General features: G+C 34.6%; 1 protein-coding gene across 1 annotated transcript in view; it reads right to left on the bottom strand.

Moving 5' to 3' along the window:
* The window catches only part of RIMS2 (regulating synaptic membrane exocytosis 2), a 322,108-nt gene that overhangs the window by 223,568 nt on the left and 73,027 nt on the right, over positions 1-25,513 (bottom strand). Inside the window, exons 11-12 of the mRNA XM_047842737.1 lie at positions 8,718-8,786; positions 1,570-1,726 (exon numbers count right to left, since the gene is read on the bottom strand). Of these exons, the coding sequence (XP_047698693.1) occupies positions 1,570-1,726; positions 8,718-8,786 (226 nt within the window). The remainder of the gene's footprint in view (positions 1-1,569; positions 1,727-8,717; positions 8,787-25,513) is intronic.

Raw genomic sequence — 25,513 nt, 5'->3', positions numbered from 1 at the left:
GTGCAGAGCCTGCTTAGGCTTCTCTCCCTCTCTCTGTCTCTCTCCTACCCAACTCTCTCTGTCTCAAGACAAATACAAATAAATAAACTTAAAAAAATAAGGAATGGCTTAATTTATTAAAGTTAAAATTCAAAATCCAGTTCTCTCTCAAACTATTTTTTTTCCAATTTTTAAAAAACATTTATTTATTATTGAGACACAGAGCACATGTATGGGAGGGGCAGAGAGAGGGGGAGACACAGAATCGGAAGCAGGCTCCAGGCTCTGAGCTGTCAGCGCAGAGCCCGACGCGGGACTCAAACTCACAAGCTCCAAGACCAAGACCTGAGCTGAAGTCTGATGTTTAACCGGCCAGTCACCCGGATGCCCCTCTCTTAAACTTTAAATTTCAGATTACAAATATTCTATTGATAGGTCTACCACATTTAAGCAATTACTTTTCAGAAGACTTTTAATAGTTTTAGTCTCATTTACAAAGTTAGTAAAATCAAAATCTTCAGACAATTTAAACAATTGTTTATAAATTTAATATATTTTCTTTGTAATTACTTTAATTGTGTCTAAATTAAGTAAACACTTTCTAAGTACTTATATTCATATATATTAAATAAATTAAATTTATAAATGTAACAATCTTAAGTTCTCTTAGTCCAATACTATGTGTAAAATTAAAATTACAAGGAAAACTTCTAAAGCTAAAACTAAATTATTCATTTAAAATAGGCATTATACGACTATCATTCTAAGAGTTCAAATTTTCTTAATGTAAAATGTAACGTATGTAAAATGTGAATTATGTAAATATATCTTGTCAATAAATACATTATTTCCATGGCTCTTATTCCTTTAAGCCTCTCTGTCTTTAACAGGATTGCTTAGAGTTTTCCACCAGGCACTGGAGGTTTTCTGAGCCATTCTTCCCTCTACCTGTGCATCGTTTTTAATTCTTTGCATGATTGCTCCTAACCTAGAAACCCCATCAGATGTTTATTTTTTCCTATTTCTTAAATTATCAATACTAATATCACTCATGAGTATAGTTAATTGGTTCTAACTAGATCTGCTCAGTACGGATAAGTAACTGAAAGCGGGATCTTCTTTAAAATCTTCAACTCTCTGGGGCACCTGGGTGGCTCAGTCGGTTAAGCGTCCGACTTCGGCTCAGGTCATGATCTCACAGTCCGTGAGTTCGAGCCCCGCATCGGGCTCTGGGCTGATGGCTCAGAGCCTGGAGCCTGCTTCTGATTCTGTGTCTCCCTCTCTCTCTGCCCCTCCCCCGTTCATGCTCTGTCTCTCTCTGTCTCAAAAATAAATTTTAAAAAATGTTAAAAAAAATTAAAAAAAAATCTTCAACTCTCACATAAAAGAATACATACTTTAACCAGAGTTACAAAGTGGACCATATTTTATTTGACTCTCACTATTTGCTTTATTGAAGAGAATATTTGCTTTTCCTCCAGTAACTTTTTTTCCTGTCAGAATTTATTGCCTTTAGAGATTAGTAATGATTCTTTGTGATAAATAGGTTTTTTATACCATCCTACAAATAAAATGTATATGGTATCTTACCTTTGTGGAGGAGGGACACTAGGTGACCATGATCTAGTCCTTCCTATAACATCTACTCGGTGAGGAGATCCTGTTGGTGAGCAATGGTTTGATGACATTACTTGTTCTGGCACTGATAATGTTGAGCTTTGAAGATCTCGACCATTGTGTCGATAATCTAAAGGTACAAAGATTAAAAGTACAGTTATCTACCCACTAAGTCCTTTTGTATTTTGTACTTTAGCGAAAAAATTAAATGTTGGTGAAGTTGAAAGTCTTTGACTCTATTAAATGTAAAGCATAATGAACAAAACATAGTACTATAATATAAAAATATTTTAATTGTGCTAGGTAGATTAAAACTTTTATATATCTAGAATTAGATATATAAATTAGATAATATATTAGATATATTAGATAACAAGAATTATCTTCTTGTTAAAGTCTATTTATTTTTGAGAGAGAAAGAGAGAGTGAAGGGGGTTGGTGCAAAGAGACAGGGAGAGAGAGAATCCCAAGCAGGCTCTGCACTGTCAGTGCGGAGCCCGACATGGGGCTTGATTCCGCAAACCATGAAATCATGACCTGAGTCAAAATCAAGAGTCGGACACTTAACTGACTGAGCCACCCAGGTGCCCGTAGGCAGTTAATTATCTTTAATAAGGGATGCAAGTTTATTCTAAAAACATTGTCATCTCTTCAATGAAATAAAAGAGCTTCAGTTACGTCTCAACAACTATAAATATTCAAAACGATTAACTTCACAAAAGTTCATAAAAGTCTATGATTATTTCTTTAAGAGATAAACAATATTAGAAAGCATTCTGAATACTATCTGAAGTACCTGTGTAAATGGCTTTTCTTATAGTGCTTGACAGGGCTGAGATACAATAGATGACTGAAAATAAAAATACGACAATTCGGAGGAGGGAAACAGCCCAACGATTTGACACGCTTAGAAAAAAAGTGTAATAGAAGTGATATAACTCAAATGAATCTTGGAAAGCAACTGATATTTGACAGATGGGAAGAAAGTAGAAGGAATTCAAAGTTGGTAGAAAAACAGCAGTACTATGTTGTGCAAAAGTAGAGAAATAGTTTGGTAAGTCTGACTCAAGTTGTATATATCTAAAACATCAGGAGGCCTGTTGTGGAAAAAAACCTGAACGTTTCTGAGCAGGAAGTGAGATTATCTCCACCACCATTATCTTTCTCGTGTTCATCATGGCTGCTTTTGACTTTTCACTATGTGCCAGGAACTCTGCTGGGTACTTTACTAAGTGTTCTGCTACAACACTTGTTTCAGAAATAACTCAGAGAAAGTATTGGTTCGTATGTGATTTTTCCCAACATGTTAACATGCTGCAGTATTATCTGAAGTTGGTTCCTGAGAAATAGAGCAAGAGAAAGAAGCGGGTGGACATGAATGATTGAAGGAGTGGCCTCAGGAAAAAGGAATTAGAAGACCAGAAGAGGGCATGGGAAGAAACGAAGCACAAGCATTGACCTCAGTCAGATCCCCCTGAAGCCTCTGGAACATGAGTCGTACCGGTGTTGCTCTGACTTTGAGGCGAGGATCCTAGACTTTTGTGCTCCTAGGTTAGCCAGTCACTGACTGAAGACTGCCAGTGGGACTTAGGTGAGATTGTTTTGTTTGTCTAAGGCCAATTCTCCGGAAAGGGGGGCAGCTGTGAGTTCTTAGCAGCCAACATTCACAGTAGCGGAGGACGGGTAAACCAGCTGAAGCAAAGGGGTTATGGGTGGGGCACCAACAGTGTCCACTACATCCAGCAAATAATAGCAGCTGCAAGCAAAGTACATTAACAAAGCTGGATGCAGAAAGCCCGAGAAATACAGAACCACATATGATGCTCATTCATCCCATGTTCTCCCTTTTGGCTGGCTTCGGTCACAAACTCCGTCTTAGAAGTATTTATTGCATGGGTTCTTCCTGGTGTTTGTGAGTACTTCCCTTGACATCATGACTTTGCAGACTTACCCTCTTTTCCTTCTAGACATACTCCTTCCACCCAGATACCTTCATTTTATTTTCAAATCCTACATCTAATATTTGTGCTGCTTAAAACTTAACGTGACTTTCAAAAATTGTGCTTGTCTTCTTATTTTTAGTGTTTTGGTTACAAAGCTACGTGGGTTTTGAATGGTCTGATCTTTTGGTCCATGATTTTGCAGAGCACAAGGCCTTCCCGGGAATGTATAAGTGATGTGATAGAACCAACTCGGCAAAGAAGATAATATTATCCCCATTTTATACCTGAGGCAACTAAAGTTTACATTAAGACATTTACTAGGGAATTGAAATTAGGTGCCAAATACTAGGGCTCGGATTTAAAGCAAAATCTATCGGACTTCGAGGCTCTCTCTGGGCTCTAATACCACATTCATCTTTCATGATCTAAGTAATCATTTAGGAATATGAAGCTGACAGCAGTATACAATTCAAACCAAAGGTTAGAGAGATTGCGGCAAGATTAATTGATCTTAGAAAACATAGAATAGACTGTCCAACAGAACTCTCTGGAATGGTAAAGATGTTCTCGATCAGCACTGTCCCATACAGTAGCCACTAGGCACTCATGACTATTGAACACTTGAAATCTGGTTTGGGCTAATGAAGAATTGAATTTTTAATGTATTTATGTTAAATCAATTTCAATTAAATTAGCTACGTACGGCTAGCAGTACAACTCTGGAGTAAGACAACTGGAGACGGCAACAGACCACACCGAAAAAAATCAGGACATTCATTCATTCATTCAACAAGTATTTATGATTGTACATGCAGGCCAGATGCTGTTCTGTGTGCTGTAGTGAGCAAAACTAAAAGCCTTGACCTTGTAGAGCTGACGCTTCAGTTGGAGTGATGGAAACAATAAAAATCCCAATAAATAATTATGTGATATGTTTGAAGGTGGTAAAGTGCTAAGAGGAAAACAGAACAGAATAAAGGGAGATCAAAATGCCAGAACAGGGAAACGTTTTGCAATTTTATGTAGCGTTGTCAGGTGTAGATGGGACTCACTGAGAAGCTGACATTTCAGAAAGAGTTGAAGGAAGTTAGATGCTTTGCCAAGTGGACAGAGAGAGAGGAGTTGTTCCAAGTGCAAAGACCCCAAGATAGGAGTCAGTCTGACATGTTCACAACAGCAGGGAGAAGAGGGTGCTTGGAGTGAAGCAGGCAATGGAGGAGATCAGAGACACCTGGAGGAAAGAGGAAAATCACGGGGGCCTTGTGTCACTTTGTAAAGATTTTTGGCAGTTGATCTGAGTGATTTTAATTGTTTTTAATGTTTGTTTATTTTTGAGAGAGAGAGGGAGGGAGAGAGAGAAAAAAATGTGAGCAGGGGAGGGGCAGAGAGAAAGGGGGACAGAGGATCCAAAGCAGGCTCCATGCTGACAGCACAGAGCCCCATGTGGGGCTCGAACTCATCAACCATGAGATCATGACCTGAGTTGAAATTGACTGCTTAACCAACTGAGCCACCCAGGCGCCCCTTGATTTGAGTGATTTTAACCCATTAGAGATTTTGGAACTGAATGTTGCCCTATCTTTAAACAGGATCACTACAGTTGCCACGCTGAGAACAGACTGAAATGAGACAACGCAGTAAGTCAGGCAAAAGACGAACCAGGATGACAGCAGTGGAGACATGGCAAGTCAGATTCTGGACATATTTTGAAAGTAGAGGCATCGGGATCATTCTGTATAAGATTTGATGTCAGAGATAAGAGGAAGAGAAGGACAAGAACAAATCTAAAATTTTAATTCAAGTAAAAAAAGAATGGAGTTGCCATTGGTTTGATGGGAAAGATTAGGAGTTCAGTCTTAGACATGTTAAGTTGAAGATATCTACTACATTTCCAAGCAGAAATGTCAAGTGGGCAGTGGAAAATAAAAATTTAGACTACAAATAAATAGTTTTGACTGGACATGTTGGAGTTTTAGCATAAAGATGCTATTTAAAGGCACAGGACTTTATTATTTTTAATTGTTTTTTGTTAAGTTTATTAATTTATTTTTGAGAGAGAAAGAGAGAAAGAGAGAGAGAGAGCATGAGTGGGGAAGAGGAAGAGAGAGAGGGAGAAAGAGAGAATCCCACGTAGGCTCCAGACAGTCAGCATAGATCCTGATGTGGGGCTGGAACTCCTGAACCATGAGATCAGGACCTGAGGCAAAATCAAGAGTCCGATGCTTAACCGACTGAGCCACTTAGGCACCCCAAAGGCACAGAACTTTAAATAGATGTCAACACTAGAGTAGTGAATGTAGACAGTGAAAAAAGTCCAACAATGGAGACTGGGGACATTCTAATATGAATCAACAGCAATTTGTGATCAGATACAAGATCAAAAAAAGGGAAGAAATAAATGAATCTTAACATTTGATTAGCCCCTTAGGAAGTTAAGAGTATCCTACAAAGAGTTAGAGAAGTTTAGAAGGTTTACCAGTTTGGAGAGGGGGAGATAACAATATTTTCAGGCATATAGGCAAACAGTTACACACATGGAAAAGAACCTTGGGAAAGACAATAGGACTGTTGATAATGATTTGAGAGTCATTTATAAAAAGAGCATCACTGAAATCCAAGGTAGGGGAATATTTAGAGACAAAAGAGATGATCACGTAGTTTAAGAGAGACTATTGAGAAAAAGAGGAAGAGTTGGTATAAGAAGAACACTTAAATAATGCAGTCACAGGAAAACTAAACAGAAATACAGAGTTTTAAGAAAATGTTCATGACTCATAATGTACAGAGCTACTCAGAAGTGATAAAAAATGAGTATTGGGGTTAGGTAATTAGCTTAGGAAATCAGAATATTATATGTGATGTTTAAGAGCCAATTATTAAAACATCACTCTACCTTCCCATTGGAAAATAAATTATGTGCATTTATTTGCATATTGTTTCAGGTCAGAGTAGAAAATAATACTAATTGTCTAAGTGGCGATAAACTCATACTGTGCGCACACACACACACACACACATTCCATTTATCTGCATTGTGGGGTGAGTCGACTTGTTCAAAGAATAGCTGGTTTATAACCATTCTCATTCTTCTACTCGGTATACCACTGGAGTACAAAATCCATGCCAGTAATTGCTTCCCTGAGAAACCTAAATTTCAATATCAATCAAAGATTCTATTTACTTTGAAGAATATTAGCAATGCAAATGTAAAAATTACCTCTGACTTAGAATAAACAAAGTAAGTAAGCGAATTGGAAATATGACCTCTGACATAGTTAATTTTCAAGACACCTGCCTTGGAAACTTGGAAAAACTAAATAAAGCAGCTGAAACTGTTCATTATTGAGAAAAGGTTGATAGTTCACATTAAAAAAGGGTTTTGAATGGTTGCAACTAATACTTTGAATTTGACAGGTATGTAATATGCAGTTGGAAACAAATCTCTGCATATGGGGAACAAAGTATTAACAGATTACTGGTGTCTTGACTTATACTAGTTGCTTATTTTATTTTTTATATTTTTATACTAGTTGTTTAAAATGCTACTTAACATGGGGGGGGCGGTGGGTAAGGGAGTTTCTCTGTATAGGTATATATACAATTCACACTTAAAATGCCTTAGGAAAAATTTCACAGAAATATAGGATGATATGCTTGATCTGACAGTCAAATTATTAAACTATTGACTGAAGCATTTATTCTCTGTTGAAAGAATTGTTAATGACAGAGCTTTAAAAGAAAGAACATTGGGGTGTCTGGGTGGCTTAGTCTGTCAAGCATCTGATTTTTGACTCCTGATTTCAGCTCAGGTCATGATCTCACGGTTGTGGGATCAAGCCCCCTATAGGGCTCTGCACCGGGCATGGAGCCTGCTTAAGTTTCTCCTTCCTTCTGGGGCATCTGGATGGCTCAGTCAGGTAGGTGTCCCACTCTTGATTTCTCTCAGGTTGAAATCTCACGGTTCATGAATTCAAGTCTGGCTCTGGGCTAACAACCAGCCTGGAGCCTGCCTGGGATTCTCTCTCTTTCCCCCTCTCTCTAACACTCTCCCTTCCCCTCCCCTGCTCATGCTCTTTCTCTCTCTCTCTCTAAATAAGTAAGTAAACATCAAAAAAAGGAAAAGATTCACCTTTCCTCTGCCCCTCCCCTGTTCACACTCTTCTTCTCTCCCCACACAAAAAAAGAAAAAACAAAAACATTAAAAACAAGAAAAAATATATTAAAAAAAAATTTTAATGTTTATTTATTTTTGACAGAGAGAGAGGTTGAGTGGGAGAGGGGCAGAAAGAGAGAGAGGGAGACACAGAATCCGAAGCAGGCTCCAGGCTTCGAGCCGTCAGCACAGAGCCCGACACGGGACTCAAACCCACAAACCACGAGATCGTGACCTGAGCTGAAGTCAGATGCTTAACTGACTGAGCCACCCAGGTGCCCCAAGGAAAAAATATTTTTAACAGAATTAACATGTGTAAATCTTAGTTAGTACGATACTTATGTAAATGTAATTAGTACACCATTTACGAAAGTTATGAGCCTATGAAAGATAATATTTCAGAAACCACGATACCATAATCCTGATTTTCATGTTTATAAAAAGAATATGGAGATGCTTCAACTTTCTAATGGTGACAGATTTCAAGGATTTGAAGTCATTTTCACATTTAAGTCCCAGATAAATCTCTAGCCATAAATCAGGCAATATTTTAAACTTCAACAACATAATTTCAAAATCAACCGGTACCTGATATGTAATCAACACAACACAGTAAAAATTTTTTCAAAAAGCACATTCAAATATTTGACATATTTGGGTATGTTGGTGACATCAAAAAGATTTTCATATTTTTCACATGGCTGTGCAGTATAAAGAAGTTTTAATTACACAATAGCTCTCCAAATTTATGGTGAAATCCTTATTTTTGAGTAGTTTAAAAACAGAAAACTTAGAAATATTCACTTATCTTACATCTTTCAATAATAATATTCAATCAAACAATTGATAAGAGTTCCAGCAACTGGAATTACTCAGGAGGTTAAAGTGCCATAATGTTGTTTGGGGGAAGGGGAAAAAGAGGCAAGTTATTTCTCTCTCATTTTATTTATTATTTAATCTATTTTTTGGTAAATAGTGAATAACACTTCCTTCTTATTACTACACAGGAATTCTGCAATTCTTACCTGATACTATACCAATTCCATCATCACAGTCATAGTCAGACACTTCACTATCACTTATTCTTTTTGACCCTATGAAGCAAACAACAGGAATAATTAAAATTGCTGATTATTAAGAGAAAAAAATAAAACTCCTCATCAACCTGAAAACCAAATGAAAGGATTTGGAATGAAACACACCTGAGAATAAAAAGTAGAGAAAGTCGTTGTGCGCTCACACTTACTTTTACACATATTTCATGATGTAAAGATATTGTTCTTAAATTACTCTTAAAAAATTTCCTAAATGTCCTAAAACTTGAAATAATATTAAACACCAAATAATATATGTAAGTGGTTTGATGCCGATCGATAAAATCTATTGAACAAAAAGCTAAGTTAAAAATAGCTAAGTCAAGTCAGTTTTAGATGCTTTTAGACAAAGACACTCAAGTCTATACAAGTTTCAAAGCAAGACAGTATGTTATTTCAAAAGCATTCATGGGCTTTTTTTCTAATATGCATGACTAATAAATTAAATGTACCCCATTGTTCCTTTTTCACACTCATGGAGAAGAAGCATAATTTAAGAGACACCTTTCTTTTAGTATTAGTTTAGCTGTTCCTCCACTGGTTTGAAAAGAAAATGAGAAATAAATCATCCACAAGCTTATTAATACATTTAAATTGTGAAATGTTATATTTTCTAAGAAATAGCCTAAAACAGAGCAGTAATAATTAACATAATACAAGACCTCTGTGTGTGAGTTTCTATTACAAAAGAAATCTCTTACAAAATTTTAAAGTGTTAATCACGCTATGGCAAAAACGCCACTAAACTGATGGCGAAAGCAGATTTCCTTCACATGTAATTATGAAATATATCGCATATATAAACATGTTATAATGTTTTTAAATATCTCTCATCTCCTACATGTGTCTTAAAATAGGCACATCTCACACAATAGAATCTGTTGTTATAGTTTTTTTCCTTCCTTATAATCAGAAAATGCTTAATGGTAAATGAAAACAGTGTTGCTATTTCAAGAAAGACTTCTTTCATCTGTCTACTTATACTACACATTAGTCATTAAATAGACTAAGTTCAGTTATCAGAAAGTAAATAATTTCCATAAGGTTTATAAAACACTAAGAGCTCACGTTGGGTAAGGTGTCTAAAGTAGCAATAATCAAACATTGTAGGAATGCACTCCAATATTTGCAACTTTCTCTTAGAAATATTCTACACATTTTTTTCTTTTTCTTTCTTTCTTTCTTTCTTTCTTTCTTTCTTTCTTTCTTTCTTTCTTTCTTTCTTTCTTTTTTTTGCTTGAACCCCTGCCCTCCTGAGAGAGGGAAGCGTCTGTTGAAAGGACTCTTGTTTTCCACCTTTTAATGGGTACATTAAAAACATCTATCTATCTGTTTTGATCATGTGGTCCCATTGAATGGGTTCACTATTTTCCATCCGAAGCTTATATCATAAAATTTTAAACTCAATCAAACCACAGGCTCTTTCTTATAGCCCCAATTGATACAGAAACTATAATTACCACACAATATCCCAAAAGACTAGGCACAAAAGGATTTACAGAATTATTATATACTATACATTCTAAATGGATGTATGAGAAAAAAAATGATACCACAGATGAAGCTGTTGAGGAGAAACAGAATAAGAATTGCTACTCATCTGGTAACAAGATCTCACCTTGTAAAATGTAAATGCTCAAGGACAGGGTAATGATTAGTTTCATGTGCCAGGTACACTAGGGTATAAAGATTACATGCTTTTGGTATTGGTCAAGAATCAGATCTGCCTCTGAAGTAAGATAAGAATGACACCAGCAAAAAAATGAAGTTCATTTTATCAGTCTTCATAAGTTGTTTTGTGTGGGGTTGTGCGTAGAGTTGGGGACTAGGGGATATATGTGATTTAAAAATGTTGCTTCCTTCCAAATGTTGTTACTTTCCTGACGGAAGTTGATCTATTTTTGCTAGTGATTCTACAGAGGTTAAATACATGCAATTATGTTGTCTCTACTTGGATGTTGTCATTTAACATCCTGATGAATTCAAGTACTTAAGTTTAATGTCACTGAATATATCAATCTTCCCTTTGAAAAGTAGTGTGTTCAATGTCTTGTTTAAGAAATCATTCCTGAGCTTATGAACAAAGATATTTTCATATTTTTTTCTGAAATTTATAAACTTTGTTTTAGCACTTACATCCTTGTCTATCTTGCACTGAGTTTATGTATGGTATGAGATATGGATGCAACTTTGCTCTTTCCATATGTATAACATATACGTCCATTTTCAGTAGACATAGAATGACCTATTGATTCAAGGTTCAGTGAGTTATATTTTTCGTAGCAATTTGTCCACTTTGTCCAAGTTTCAGTGTTTGCTACAATGTTCATAATTTTATCATACTATTTATTGTTTCCATTTGATGGAAACGTTTCCATTTGCTGTCTGAACCTTCTTTTTATTCTTTTTATTCTGTCAATAAATTTCACTAAAGGTTTATTTTGCCATTTCAAGGGACTAATGGGCTCCACTGGAAATTTGTTTTGCACTTGATTGATTTCTGCTTTTATAGTTATGATGTTTTTCTTTCTACTTTGAATTTATTTCAGTTCTTTTGCTAAACCCTTAAATTGGATGAATATGCCAAAAATTTCAGCCTTTAATCTTTATTAACATAAACGTTCCCCCTCTGAGTATTTTTCTACATTACTAAAATATTTATATATAGTGTATTATTTAAAGTTCAGGTCTAGGTATTTTCTTCTTGAGTCTATTAGATATTTACCATACATCATTAAATCCAAGGCACAATTGACTGAATAACACATGATAATTGCAGAGATAATAAACCTTAAAAGGAAATGTTCATTAAGGTGTCTATTTTCAAAATTTTTCAAATATATGATTATAGTTTATTATTGTTTAAAAAATTGACATAGTAACACTGGCATTGAAGAAAATAGACTATATTGTCAAGTTTTTGAAATCTGTTAGAAAATGAATTATTAAATAGTACATTAATAATTCTTACAAATGTTTCATGGATATAACAGAAGAATACAAATTCATTATTTATTAGACGCAGACTTCTTTATTTGACAGGAGAACTATGTGGTTTGATCCTTTTGTATCTTTCCTAAATTTTTGTTTGCCTGACCTACCAGTGATTGAGAAAAATTAAAATGGAAACTTCTTCAATGGTGGTGAATTTGTTAATTTTTCTTTCTAGTTTACTTTATGTATATTGAAGTTAGTTCATTTATACCTACAAGTTTAAAAATATTTCAATAGATGCAGAAGAATTATTTGATAAAGTTTGCCCCCCATTCATGATAAAACATCTCAGCTAACCAGTCCAAAGGAAATTTCCTCAAATCAATAAAGGGCATGTACAAAAAAATCTGTAGGTAACATCACACTCATGACATATAGAATGCAATCCTCCTAAGACAAAGAATTAGCTAGGGATGTCCACTCCAACCCTTTCTGTTCAGCACTGCATTGCATTACAGTATAATACAGCAAGGAACAGAACTGAAAGGCATACAGATTAGAAAGCAAGTAGTAACATGATCAGGTAGCTTAAAACTCCTAAGGAAGCTATAAAAACGTATTAAGACTAACAATTTAGCAAGATTGCAGAATATATACATAGTCAACATACATAAATGAACTATATTTCTTAGAGAATAGCAATGGATAACTGGAATATAAATTTCAAAGCCACTATCGCTTACAAGAATACCCAAACACATGAAAAACTTATGAGTACATTTAACCAAAAATGTGCAAAACATGTATATCGCCAACCACAAAACACAACTGCATTTGCTTCTTAGGGCTGCTATAACAAAGTACCGAACACTTTGGGTGGCTTATAACAACAGAAATTTATCGTCTCACAGTTCTGGAGGCTAGAAGTCCAAAATCGGGGTGTCAGCAGGGCCAGGGGAGAATCCTCCCTTTTCTCTTCTAGCTTCTGGTGTTTGCTAGCAATCCTTGGCTCTCTTTCACTTGTAGATACGGCATTCTAGTCACATGGCTGTCTTCTCCCGGGTCTTCATATTGTCTTCCCTCTGTCCATGTCTATCTGTGTCCAAATTTCCCCTTTTTATAAGGAAGTCAGTCATATTGGATTAAGTCCATTCTTGTGACCTCAAAATTGAACACTTGACTACTTCTACAAAGACCCTATTTACAAATAAGGTCACATCTTCAGGTACTGGAAGTTAAGACATATACTTCCAGTGGGACACAATTTAACTCAAGACAACTGCTAGCAATTTAAGAAAAGTTAAATAAATGGAGAGACTTTTCTGCAAAGTTGGAAGTCAGAGTTATTAAAATAACATTGTCGGGGTGCTGAGAGAAGATAAAGGTAATTCTAGAATTTCATACACAGCTAAACTTTTCATCAGGAACAGAGAAATGAAGACATATTCATAAAAGCACAGCCTTTCAGATCTTCACTGAAAGAAGTCCTAAAATATGTGTACTTCAAAAACAGAGAAATTCATCCCAGAAAAAAAAAAAAGTATAAAATGAAAAGAAAAAGGTGGGAAGCAAAGAAAGTGGTAAAAATTCAGGTCAATCTAAATAAACTCTGAATGAACAAAATGGCAATATTATAATGAATTACTAATTGGAAGGCTATATATTCTGGTAATATATTAAATAGTGGGGGTGAGAGTACAAATCAGATTTTAACTTATGCAGTTTGGAAAAAAAGGTAGAGGTGTTAATTAATGTTAATTTGCTAAGTGTGCATATTGTAATGTCAATAGTTACTATTAAAAGAATAGAGATTAAAAATAAAAAGCAGAGGGCACACAATAATCATACTATGTCACTATTTATATCAGAAAAAAAAGAGGAAAAACCCATACATGTCTGTTTATGTAAACATAGCCTATCTCTGCAAACATACAGAAACCAGTCAGAGTTCATTCAAGTAAGGAGAACTAGATGTTTGAGAAACAGAGGGGTAAGAATTTTTTTTTACTTTTAAATTTATACCATACGAATGTACTACCTAAAAATTTATAGCAACATTTTACGAAAGTTTCATTTGTAGATGAAGAGAACATATATTCTCTGTTGGTTGGGAGAATGTTCTGTTTATTCAAGTTCATCAATTCTATAGTTCACATTTATGAGAGACTGTTATGATGATTGTGGCTTTTCAATTTCTCTTTCCAATTCTTTCTAGTTTTTAAAATAGGTATGATATAACCAAGTCTGGGATTTTAGATGTTTCTCTGGTTCCAGGTCCTGCTAGACCTCTTCCTTCAGATTCCCCCAGTCCTGCGCCAAGTACATCTGAAGCTTTGTGACAAAGGACCTACAGAACTTCTGCAGGCCACCCATAAAATCATGAAGGGACATTTTGCATGCACTTTCCCCTCCCAACTTGTCCTATGACCCACGGTGACTTCAAGACCACTAGTAAATGAAAGGGCAACAACCCTCCAAAGTTCTTTACTAGCTCTCCTCTGTTGCCTCTGGCACATGACTTTTTTCAGATTCTTCAACCATTTTCTTATAAACCTTCTTACAAAGAACTACCAGCTTCTACAATTTTGTGGTTTAATATATTTATAATAAATATTTTATTCCCTATCTCTAACAGTACTTCAGCTTCCTGACTGAACTTTAACTGTCCTTAATCCATCTAGAGTTGATATACATGTTGCAGGATAGGGGTGATTTCATCTATGTTCGTTTTTTATGGATAGTATTTTTTTTTCAGCTCAATTTATTTGTTTACTTTTCTTCTTTGGGTCTGACATGTTACCTCAGATCCTTATAAAAGACAGGTCACTCTTATGTGGATCCTGAGAAACTTAACAGAAGACTATGGGGGAGGGGAAGGAAGACAAAAAAAAAAAAAAGAGAGGGAGGGAGCCCAACCATAAGAGACTCTTGAAAACTGAGAACAATCTGAGGGTTGATGGGGGGTGGGAGGGAGGGGAGGGTGGGTGATGGGTATTGAGGAGGGCACCTGTTGGGATGAGCACTGGGTGTTGTATGGAAACCAATCTGACAATAAGTTTCATATTAAAAAAAAAAAAAAAGATGGTCTCGCGTCACCTGGGTGGCTTAGTTGGTTCAGCATCTGACCTGATTTCAGCTCAGATTATGATCTCCCAGTTTGTAAATTTGAGCCCCACATGGGCCTCTGTACTGACAGTGCAAGCCTGTTTGAGATTCTCTCTCCCACTCTCTCTCTGCACCCCCTCCGAAATAAATAAATTAAAAGAAAAAAAGAGTCTCACATGAAAGAGTCTGCTTCTGGGCTCTTAATATTATTCCACTGATTGATTCTCATGCCAGTTGCACACTGTGTCAAATACAGTAAATGTTGATATCTGACAAAGGAAGCTTCTCCTCCCTGCTTCCATAAGAATCCTTCTAGCTATTTTTTGGCTCTTTCGTCCTCTACTTAGAATCTACTCATTAGTTTCCATGAAGATATCAGATAGGATTGGAACTCAATTAAATATATGTCAAATAGGGAAATTAACAATAATGTCTTCATATCAATGGTTATGTCACCTATCCACTTAGATGTTCTTTAATGTCTCTTAATAAAACTTAAAAAATTTTCCCTATAGTACTTCTATATAACTCTTGTAAGATTTATTCCTAGGTATTTGATTTTGTTACTATTATAAAGTATATCTCTTTATTACTGGTGTAAGGAAATATAACTGACCTTTACATATTGCTCTTAGATCCAGACATTTTGGTAAACCATAATTTGTCTGCAGATTCTTTCCAGAGTTTGAGGAAAACAATTATATCATCTACAAATGATGACAGTTTCATTTCTTCCTTTGAATCCTTATTATTTTCAAATTCATCTTTTCTTATTGCATTAGGATCTCCATTATACTCACACTCTTGTTCGTGTTTGTTTTAAGGAACAATTCTATCATCGGCCATTTAAGATTTCCTGTTATAGACCTTTTAACAGATTGAGGAAGTTTCTAATTCATAATTTGCTAACAGGTATCATTATGAATTTATGTTGAATTCTATAACATTTTTAATTCATTAATAAGCAATGAACATATTTTTTCTCCTTTATTGTTTTTTCTTCTGAAAGAGAGTGAGCGTGAGCAGGGAAGGGGCACAAAAAGAGGGAGACGGAGAATCCCAAGCAGGCTCCACACGGTCAGTGCAGAGCCTGATGTGGGGCTTGAACTCACAAACCATGAGATCATGACCTGAGTCGAAATCAAGAGTTGGATGCTTAACTGATTGAGCCACTCAGGCACCCACATGTTTCTCTTTTAATCTGTAAGTGTTTTAAATCACACTTATAGAATTTTATAAAACCTTTGGATTTGGTTTGCTGTTTTTTTTTTTTTTAATTTTTTTTTTCAACGTTTATTTATTTTTGGGACAGAGAGAGACAGAGCATGAACGGGGGAGGGGCAGAGAGAGAGGGAGACACAGAATTGGAAACAGGCTCCAGGCTCTGAGCCATCAGCCCAGAGCCCGACGCTGGGCTCGAACTCCCGGACCGCGAGATCGTGACCTGGCTGAAGTCGGACGCTTAACCGACTGCGCCACCCAGGCGCCCCTGGTTTGCTGTTTTATGTAGCTATTTTTGTTATTTATATTTAAGACTGAAATGGGTCTATAAATGTCCTTTTTTGGGAATGGATTTGTTGATTTTTGGCATAAAAATTATGTTTTCCTTGTAAATGAGCTTGGAAATACTCCTTTTATGTATATTATGTGAGTTTTATTAAATTGAGATAATATGTTAAGATTAAGTATGAAGTACTTGAAAAGAATGTCTGAGTCTAGTGTTTTCTTTGTATTAAAAGACTTATTTTAACTTCCAACATATTAATATTTGTAGATAAAGGAATTCAGTTAGCTATTTTTCTTTTGTTAGTTTTCTATTTGATTCATTAATTTGCATTTCTTAGAACTGTATATAAATGGAATCACACTAGCATTTTTTCTCTCTTCTTTCACTTAGTATAATTATTCTGAGATTCATCAATGTTGTCATGTTAATCAGTAGTTCATTCTTTTTTATTGCTAAGTAATATTATCTATTATGGATGTACCACAGTTTGTTTATCCATTACCCAGTTGAAGGGCATTTGGGTTATTTGGTTATTGCAAATCAAATTACAATGAACATTCATATGTAAGTTGTATGCACAAATATTTACACTTTTCTTTGGTAAAGACCTAATAGTGGAATGACTGAATTGTATGGTAGATGTATATTGAACATTTTAAGAAAAACTGCCAAAGTGTTTTCCAAAGAGGCTGTCACATTTTACAAGTCCCACTAATAGTATATGAGACTTTTCATAACTTCTCATCCTCCCCAATGCTTGGTATAGATAGTCTTTTTTATTTTAACCATTCTAAGAAGGATCTAATGGAATCTCAGTTACATTTCCTTAAAGACTTACATTGAATATATTTTCATGTGTCTATTTTCCACTCTTAAATCTTTTTTAAAATCTTATGTCCATAAGAAATCTTATGTCTTAAATCTTTTCAAATCTTATGTCCATTTTTTGTTATGTTGTTATTCATGAGTTTTGATGGTTCTATATATATTTTACATACAAAGCTTTTATTAGATATGTGATTTGCAAATATTTCTTCTAGCCTGTGGCTTGGCTTTTCATTATCTGACCAGTGTTCTTTAAAGAAAACAAAAAAAGATTTTGAGAAAATCCAGTTTAATCAATTTGTTATTTAATGAAACATGATTTTCATGCCCTAAGAAATTTTTGCCTAACCAAAAGTGACAAAGTTTTCTCCTAGGAGTTTTATAATTTTAGGGTTTACACTGATCCATTTTGAGTTATATACCATATACTTTTGTATTTGGTAGAAGTTCCTTTTCTTTTCTTTCTCTTCTTTCTTTTTTTTTTATTTACATATGGATATCTATAGGCTCTCACATTATTTGTTGAAAAGTCTATCCTTACACCACTGAATTGCCTTTCCAGCTTTGTTGAAAATTAGTCATCCATATATGTGTGGGTTTTTATCTGGATTCTATATACTGTTCTTTTGATACATTTATTTATTTTTATCACATCTCAGTTACAACAGCTTTACAATAAGTTCAAAAATCAACTATTGTAAGGCTTCCAACTTTGATCTTCTTTCATCACGGTGGTTTTTAGCGATTCTGGGTAATTCACATTTTCAAATAAATTTTTAGAGTCTGTCAATTTACACAGAAATGTGTAATTTTTTTTGTAAAAATGCCTGTTGATATTTTTTAACTGAATTGAGTCCGAGGAATTTCGGGAAAACTGACATACTATTAGTTCTTCTGACTCATGAAAACTATTTTTTTTTCATTTATTTCTTTTAAAATTTGTTTTTACAGGGGCGCCTGGGTGGCGCAGTCGGTTAAGCGTCCGACTTCAGCCAGGTCACGATCTCGCGGTCCGGGAGTTCGAGCCCCGGGTCGGGCTCTGGGCTGATGGCTCAGAGCCTGGAGCCTGTTTCCGATTCTGTGTCTCCCTCTCTCTCTGCCCCTCCCCCGTTCATGCTCTGTCTCTCTCTGTCCCAAAAATAAATAAACGTTGAAAAAAAAAATTAAAAAAAAAATTTGTTTTTACAGTGTTTTATAATTCTTAGTTTAAAGATCTTCTGCATTTTTCAAATTTACCCCTAAACATTTCACATTTTTGACACTATTAAATGGCAGTGTATTTCTAAATTTCAATTTTCAATTGTTCCTTGCAGGTATATATAAATACAATTGATATCCTATCTTTACCTTGTATCCAACAAGTTAATAAACTCACTTCTTAAATATAATAGCTTTCTTTGTAGATTCCATCTGACTTTCTATATAGCTAAAGATGTATTCAAATTAAGACCATTTTACTTCTTCCTTTTCAATCTGGATGTCCTTTATTTCTTTTTCTTGCCTGATGTACCAGTTAGAACCACCATTACAATTCTGAATAGAAGTAGGGAGAATAGACAACCTTTTCTTGCTCTGATCTCGGGAAGAAAGGTTTCAGCCTTTTGTCACTAAGTATACTTCAGCTGTAGGTTTTGATAACGCCTTTTATCTATTTTTTGAGAAAATTCTTTTGTATTCCACTTTGCTTAGGGCTGTTTTTTTGTTTGTTTGTTTGTTTGTTTGTTTCCAACAGAAATGGATGTTTGATTTTATCAAATGCTTTTTCTGAATCTTTAATTTTTTTTTTTCAACGTTTATTTATCTTTGGGACAGAGAGAGACAGAGCATGAACGGGGGAGGGGCAGAGAGAGAGGGAGACACAGACTCGGAAACAGGCTCCAGGCTCTGAGCCATCAGCCCAGAGCCCAACGCGGGGCTCGAACTCCCGGACCGCAAGATCGTGACCTGGCTGAAGTCGGACACTTAACCGACTGCGCCACCCAGGCGCCCCATAACCATTATTGAGTCTTTTCTATATGTAGTTGTGTTACTTAAAACATTTTTACCCTTTCATTTCTTGCTTTAAGATTTTTTTTTAATGTGATACAGTGTCCATCTAGAGTCAATTATTCCTCACTACTGATGCCAGAGATTTCTGTGCATGCAACCCAATGACCTCTGAAATTTGATGTTCTCTACAAAACAAAAAGGCAGACACTATTCTGAGGCATTATTACTTGTAATCTTTTTGGGTGGTCCTTTCTCTGGGGTGGGTAGATTCCTCCATTCACTCACTGATCAATATTCAACTTGAGAGAAACCCTCTGAAGATCTTTGGAGTTCTCTCTCTGGATAGTTCTCTCCTCTTCAGTAGTCTGCTCTGTGAACTCTAGTCACCCTTGTCTCCCCAAACTCTCAGCTCCATCACTTACCTCAGGGAGTACACAGGCTCTGTTTGCCTTTTCTCCCCTTATGCCCTGTGTAGGAAACTCTCTAAAAGTGAATGCTAGGGCAATTTTAGGATTCAACTCATCTGTTTCCCTTATCTTAATAATTACTGTCCTTAATTGCCTGATATCCAGTATTATTAAAGCAACTGAGTTATATATTTGTCCATTTTTGTTGTCTGAGGTAGGAAGGTAGGAAGAAGTCCCTTCTATTCCATCTTGGTTGTAAGTAGTAGCCTTCCTCAGTAGATCTGAAACTTTAGTGGGCCATTCCTGAAACTTTTACAATTATTTCCTAATCCTATTCATGAAGATATTTTTTTTAAATATAAAAGTTCATTAGACTAAATATATTTAAAATATTTTCCAGTTAAAAGTATTAAAACTAAAGTCTCAGTGACCAGTTATAAAATTTAGCATCAGTTTAAAACATCTTGACATACTTTGTGCATGTTTACATTAAAAATCATAATACATTAGAGTTATAAAACTTAAATCTATTCAATTTTCCTTAGAAGATATGACTTAACAGCTAAAATGATGGAAGCTACAGCAAACATAGTTTTAATTGTTAAAATTCAATATACCTAGAATTTTTAACACTATCCCTCCATAAGTCAAAAACATTAAAAATTGTATCCATATAAATTCAAATTCTGTGAAACAGTGCACACAATAACACAGAATATACCGAACCATACTTCATTGATGAAATAGTACCATATTAAAAGAGACAATATTAGACACACTGAAATCATAAATCACTATATTTCAACAAGTGGTTTTTAATATCAAAATAATAAAGATGTAAACACAGATATACTGGAAAACTACTATAGGTGGAAAAAGGAAGCTACTGACATTTTGTTTAGAAATTTAACATATGCACAATAACCAGACAAAGCACAAAACAACAAACCAATTAGCTGTGCATATGAATACATGCATTAAACATTGTGCATGCTAAAATTTACCTGAATTATATGAACATAAGGCTTTATCTGGAAAAAAAAATGTTAAAATAATGTCAAAATACATTTAAAAATCTTTAAATGTAATAGGGATATTGAAATTTAATCTCTGCTTTATAGTACAGGCTGTAGTTTAACATTTTTATTATAAAATAAGAAGGACCATACTAATTCAGAATAAAATAAAGAAGGGAGACACATCATATCTGAATTAGTACAAAAGTACATTAGTACATTCAAGTTATGTTAGTTGAAACTTAGATTGAATGAAATAAACAGGCTAAGAGAAGGTACATAAAATAAAAAATTACTAATAGACCTGCCATGCATACTCATGGCTATCAATTTAATTTTATAATACATGGTTATACAACAAACTATGAAATGTAAAAAGTAATGGTTACACAGAGAAATTTAGCAGGCAATAAACAACTAATGAGCTTAAATTGAAGGAATCTTAGAAAAACATTATTGTTTTGAATTCTTGATTTTGAAAAAGTATATTTTAAAGTTGATTTCTTCTGGAAGAGGGACACTTTGAAGATTTACAGGGACAAGTTGTTTTGATATTCTCACTTAATTAAAATGTACATATAGAAAAAGAAATTGTCACAAGTTAGCAGAATACAAATTAGATTTTTCTAACAAATGTTTTAAAAGGTAGGAAAATGTGAATAAGTTGTTTTCACCTTGGAAGATGAGTAAATTATCGTATGAATATACATCAGAAATTTAAAGGAATGTATGAATTATGATGCCATAAAAATACCAGAGAAGTGTAAAGATGCCCTAATACTTGGAAAAAATATAATTATTTATCCTGGCACATCTAAGTCATTAACCTAAAGGTAATAAGTCACAGGCAAAGAAAATAATAGGTTCATAGGTTATCACAGAAGCTTAGTTTCTAATGTTCAATTAAAAGATTTAAAATTTGAATGACATGATTCTAAACTCTATTTAGCAAATAGAGAAGTAGTACATTTGGCAATATTTTACATAGTTGATTTGTCTGATTAGTAATCTACACAGCAGTGGAATTTATATAGAGTATTTTTTTAAATTTTTTTTTAACGTTTATTTATTTTTGAGACAGAGAGAGACAGAGCATGAACGGGGGAGGGTCAGAGAGAGAGGGAGACACAGAATCGGAAACAGGCTCCAGGCTCTGAGCTGTCAGCACAGAGCCCGATGCGGGGCTCAAACTCACGGACCGCGAGATCGTGACCTGAGCCGAAGTCGACGCTTAACCGACTGAGCCACCCAGGCGCCCCTATATAGAGTATTTTAAGGAAAAAGAATAACTATTCTAACCACTGTATAGGAATTTCTAAAGACAGAGTATAATTACAGAAATTAGAAAAAAATAGTAGGGTAGAATAATTTTATAAGTATTGTAACATTTATCCAGGATGTATTTTCAGAAATTAAAGATAAACTGAATCATCTAGATTAAACTAGAATTTTAAAAAATCAATATAAATTCTTAAATTACCAGATTTGACCAACACTTACCACCATTTTACTTATCAGGTTACCAACTTACCTTCCACCGTTTTCATTTAAAACAGATTTAATATATTTACTATATATTTTAAAAAATCTATTTACACTGAGTTTCCTGCCATCATTTTCATGTACAGCTTGTTTAAACACTTATGTATATTTTTCTAGCCCTTTAACATTTTAACTTTCTACATTTAAATTTTATTAAATCTGAAATTAATTTTTGTATACTATATATAGCAGTGGTAGGCTAGTAAATGTTTAAGAACTATCAGTCTGGGGGAGACTAAAACCTTGATTTGCAACATTGTCAATTTCTATAATGTAATACTCCCATATAGCCAACTCAAGCTACCCATGTCAATGACTGTGAAGGGAAGAGATATGCCTAACAGGCTCTGGTTCCAGTATCCCATCAGAAAAAGAATTATTAGCCATACTAAAGTTAAAACATAATAGAAGTACTCCTAGTGGAAGTCAGAAAAATAAACTGAACATGAATAGATTCATGTTGCTTTAAAATGTCAAAAACTCTTATTATATCACAAAGACACGGAAAACTCAAGAGTAACAATAATAAAGAAACTCACCATCCAAAAAGCAAAGACAATAAAAATAACAAAAGAAGAGATGAAGTTACAATAACCTTTCCAAACAAGAAAAAAAAAAATAAAAGTAATAATAGAGAATACTACTGCGTACAATCAATAGAGCACACATGTATTAACTGATAGTACAAAACTGTCTTATGAAGAGTTGATCACAAGCTATGCAGCAAAAAATCATGGGAAAAAAGTGTAATAGAAATGTGTTACATAGTGAATAAATAAAATTAGCATAATAATGTAAAATTTGAATTGCTGTAGTATATATAATTTTAAATTGTAATACCAATGAATTGTTATATATTTCCTTAAGTGAAAACACTGAACATAATTATAAATCTAAGTAAATATCTATATTGAAACTGTATTTTACATGCTGAAACAATTAACATTTTTAGAAGTTTTATAATTCTTTGTAAATATCTCTGTATCATGTTAAATGCTTTTTATTAAAATATGTAAGGCGATGATATTCATATTCATTTACCCACATATGCAAATTAATGCAAATATAATAAATCCAAACCCTAGAATTTCAAATGGATAAATATTTACGAAAGGAAATATGTCTGTTTTGGTCTTCCTACTTTATGTCACTTTATTGTTCAGGTGTTTGGGGGTTTTTTAAAGATTTTCTTTTAAGTAACCTCTACACCAACGTGGGGCTCAAACTGACAACCTTGAGATCAAGAGTTCTATACTCCACCGATTAAGCCAGCCAGGTGCCCCTACTGTTTGTTTTTTGTTTTTTTTTAATTTTTTTTTTTAACGTTTATTTATTTTTGGGACAGAGAGAGACAGAGCATGAACGAGGGAGGGGCAGAGAGAGAGGGAGACACAGAATCGGAAACAGGCTCCAGGCTCCGAGCCATCAGCCCAGAGCCCGACGCGGGGCTCAAACTCACAGACCGCGAGATCGTGACCTGGCTGAAGTCGGACGCTTAACCGACTGCGCCACCCAGGCGCCCCTACTGTTTGTTTTTTAATGGTGACTGAATCGTGGAACTTTATTCTTGGAAACAGTGTTCCCACATGAAACAGTACATCTTCAGTAAAGCTGAGTGTATTTCCCATATTGATATTATAACATTTATAATTGCTTTCTTTTTTAAGAACATCAAGATAAGAGTGTCATTTCATGCCCTTTTTACATCTTGAATGATCTGAACATTATGTTTTAATGACAGGTTTAACTGATCTAAGTTTACTATATATTTTTCAATTTGCAAGATATTATTTGAGGATTTTTCTGCAAAACACACTGTTGTTAAGCAGACCTTCAAAGTGGTTTTTTGAAAGTCACTTACAGCGTGTAGTGATCTACATCAATTTTAAAGTCAGAGGGTGGTCCCAAATGATTTTCCTTTTTATCACTGTCTAATACAATATGCCCTAGGGAAAAGGATATAAAGTGAAATAATCCGTACCACCACCAAGAAGTGTAAGATTTAATTCAGCAGTGTAGATTTTTACTGTCAGAAATTAGAACAAGATATTTTAATGAATTTCAGATTAATAGTTAAAGGATTACACTACTTCTTAAAACTGTAAGAATAGCATCACTATAATTTAGAATAAAAGACGAATTCACCAAACTTTCAAAACTATAGCTGTCCCTATAGATACTGTTAAGAAGTACCTAATATTTTAAAAACAAATAAGAGAATGAATATGAGTGTTTTCTGTCAAGGGTATAGTTCCTTTGTCTTTTTAAAATTATAATTTCGGGGGCGCCTGGGTGGCTCAGTCGGTTGAGCGTCCGACTTCAGCTCAGGTCACAATCTCACGGTTCGTGAGTTCGAGCCCCACGTCGGGCTCTGGGCTGATGGCTCAGAGCCTGGAGCCTGCTTCCAATTCTGTGTCTCCCTCTCTCTCTGCCCCTCCCCCATTCATGCTCTGTCTCTGTCTCAAAAATAAACATTAAAAAAAAATTTTTTAAAAATTTATAATTTCGGTTCATGATTAAAACTTCATAATTTATAAGAAGTTTTTAAATTGGAAAAAAGATATCATAATGTTTCAAGCTATTAAAGCTTAAATTTTTACTGCAGGGATTGAAAAAATATGTTGTGTATATATATACATATATGTATATATATGGAATATATACTTACATATAGGATATATATAATATTTTTTTAACATGTACATATTTTGATGCAAACTATGATGCTGGAAATTGTTCAAGGGTTTCTAATGAGGGGAGATAGGGACTATTTACTTATTGTGACATTTAGCAATTGGAGACCATTATGGTCATTGCCTAATAAGAACTTATAATTCAGGGTTGCCTGGGTGGCTCAGTTGGTTAAGCATCTGACTCTTGATTTCGGCTCAGGTTGGGATCACACGATTTGCGAATTTGAGCCCCACATCAGGCTCTGCGCTGATAGCATGGAATCGACTTGGAATTCTCTTTCTCCTTCTCCATGTGCCCTGCCCCTACTCACGTGCAAGCTCTCTCTCTCAAAAATAAATAAATAAACATTAAGAAAAAGAACTTCTCTAAATGCAAGCAAAGACATTTCCTTCCTATTTTTTTCCATTGCAGTTCACTGCTTTCCCTGATATTTACTACACTTAACTTGCTCCTTTTCCAAAATATATGAGGTTTATTTATAAGCACAGTAGGCATTTGCTTATATGGTACAATGAAAGGAAACTCCTTCCCTTAAAACATTTTTTTCCAAGTTGCAACACATCAAGGAGAAGGAATACATCATGTTAAGACATTATTGTGCTATTTCTGTTAGACTTCTACCCTCAAATTCTTTTTAAATACGATAAATCTCATAATCCTTAGCCTGACACTCAACACTTTCTATATATAAGTCTCATACTATTTAGA

This window comes from Prionailurus viverrinus, chromosome F2, assembly GCF_022837055.1.
Source record: "Prionailurus viverrinus isolate Anna chromosome F2, UM_Priviv_1.0, whole genome shotgun sequence".
Taxonomy (NCBI): Eukaryota; Metazoa; Chordata; class Mammalia; order Carnivora; family Felidae; genus Prionailurus; species Prionailurus viverrinus.
The sequence above is the reverse complement of the archived record's forward strand: the minus strand, read 5'-3'. Positions and strand labels throughout refer to the sequence as shown.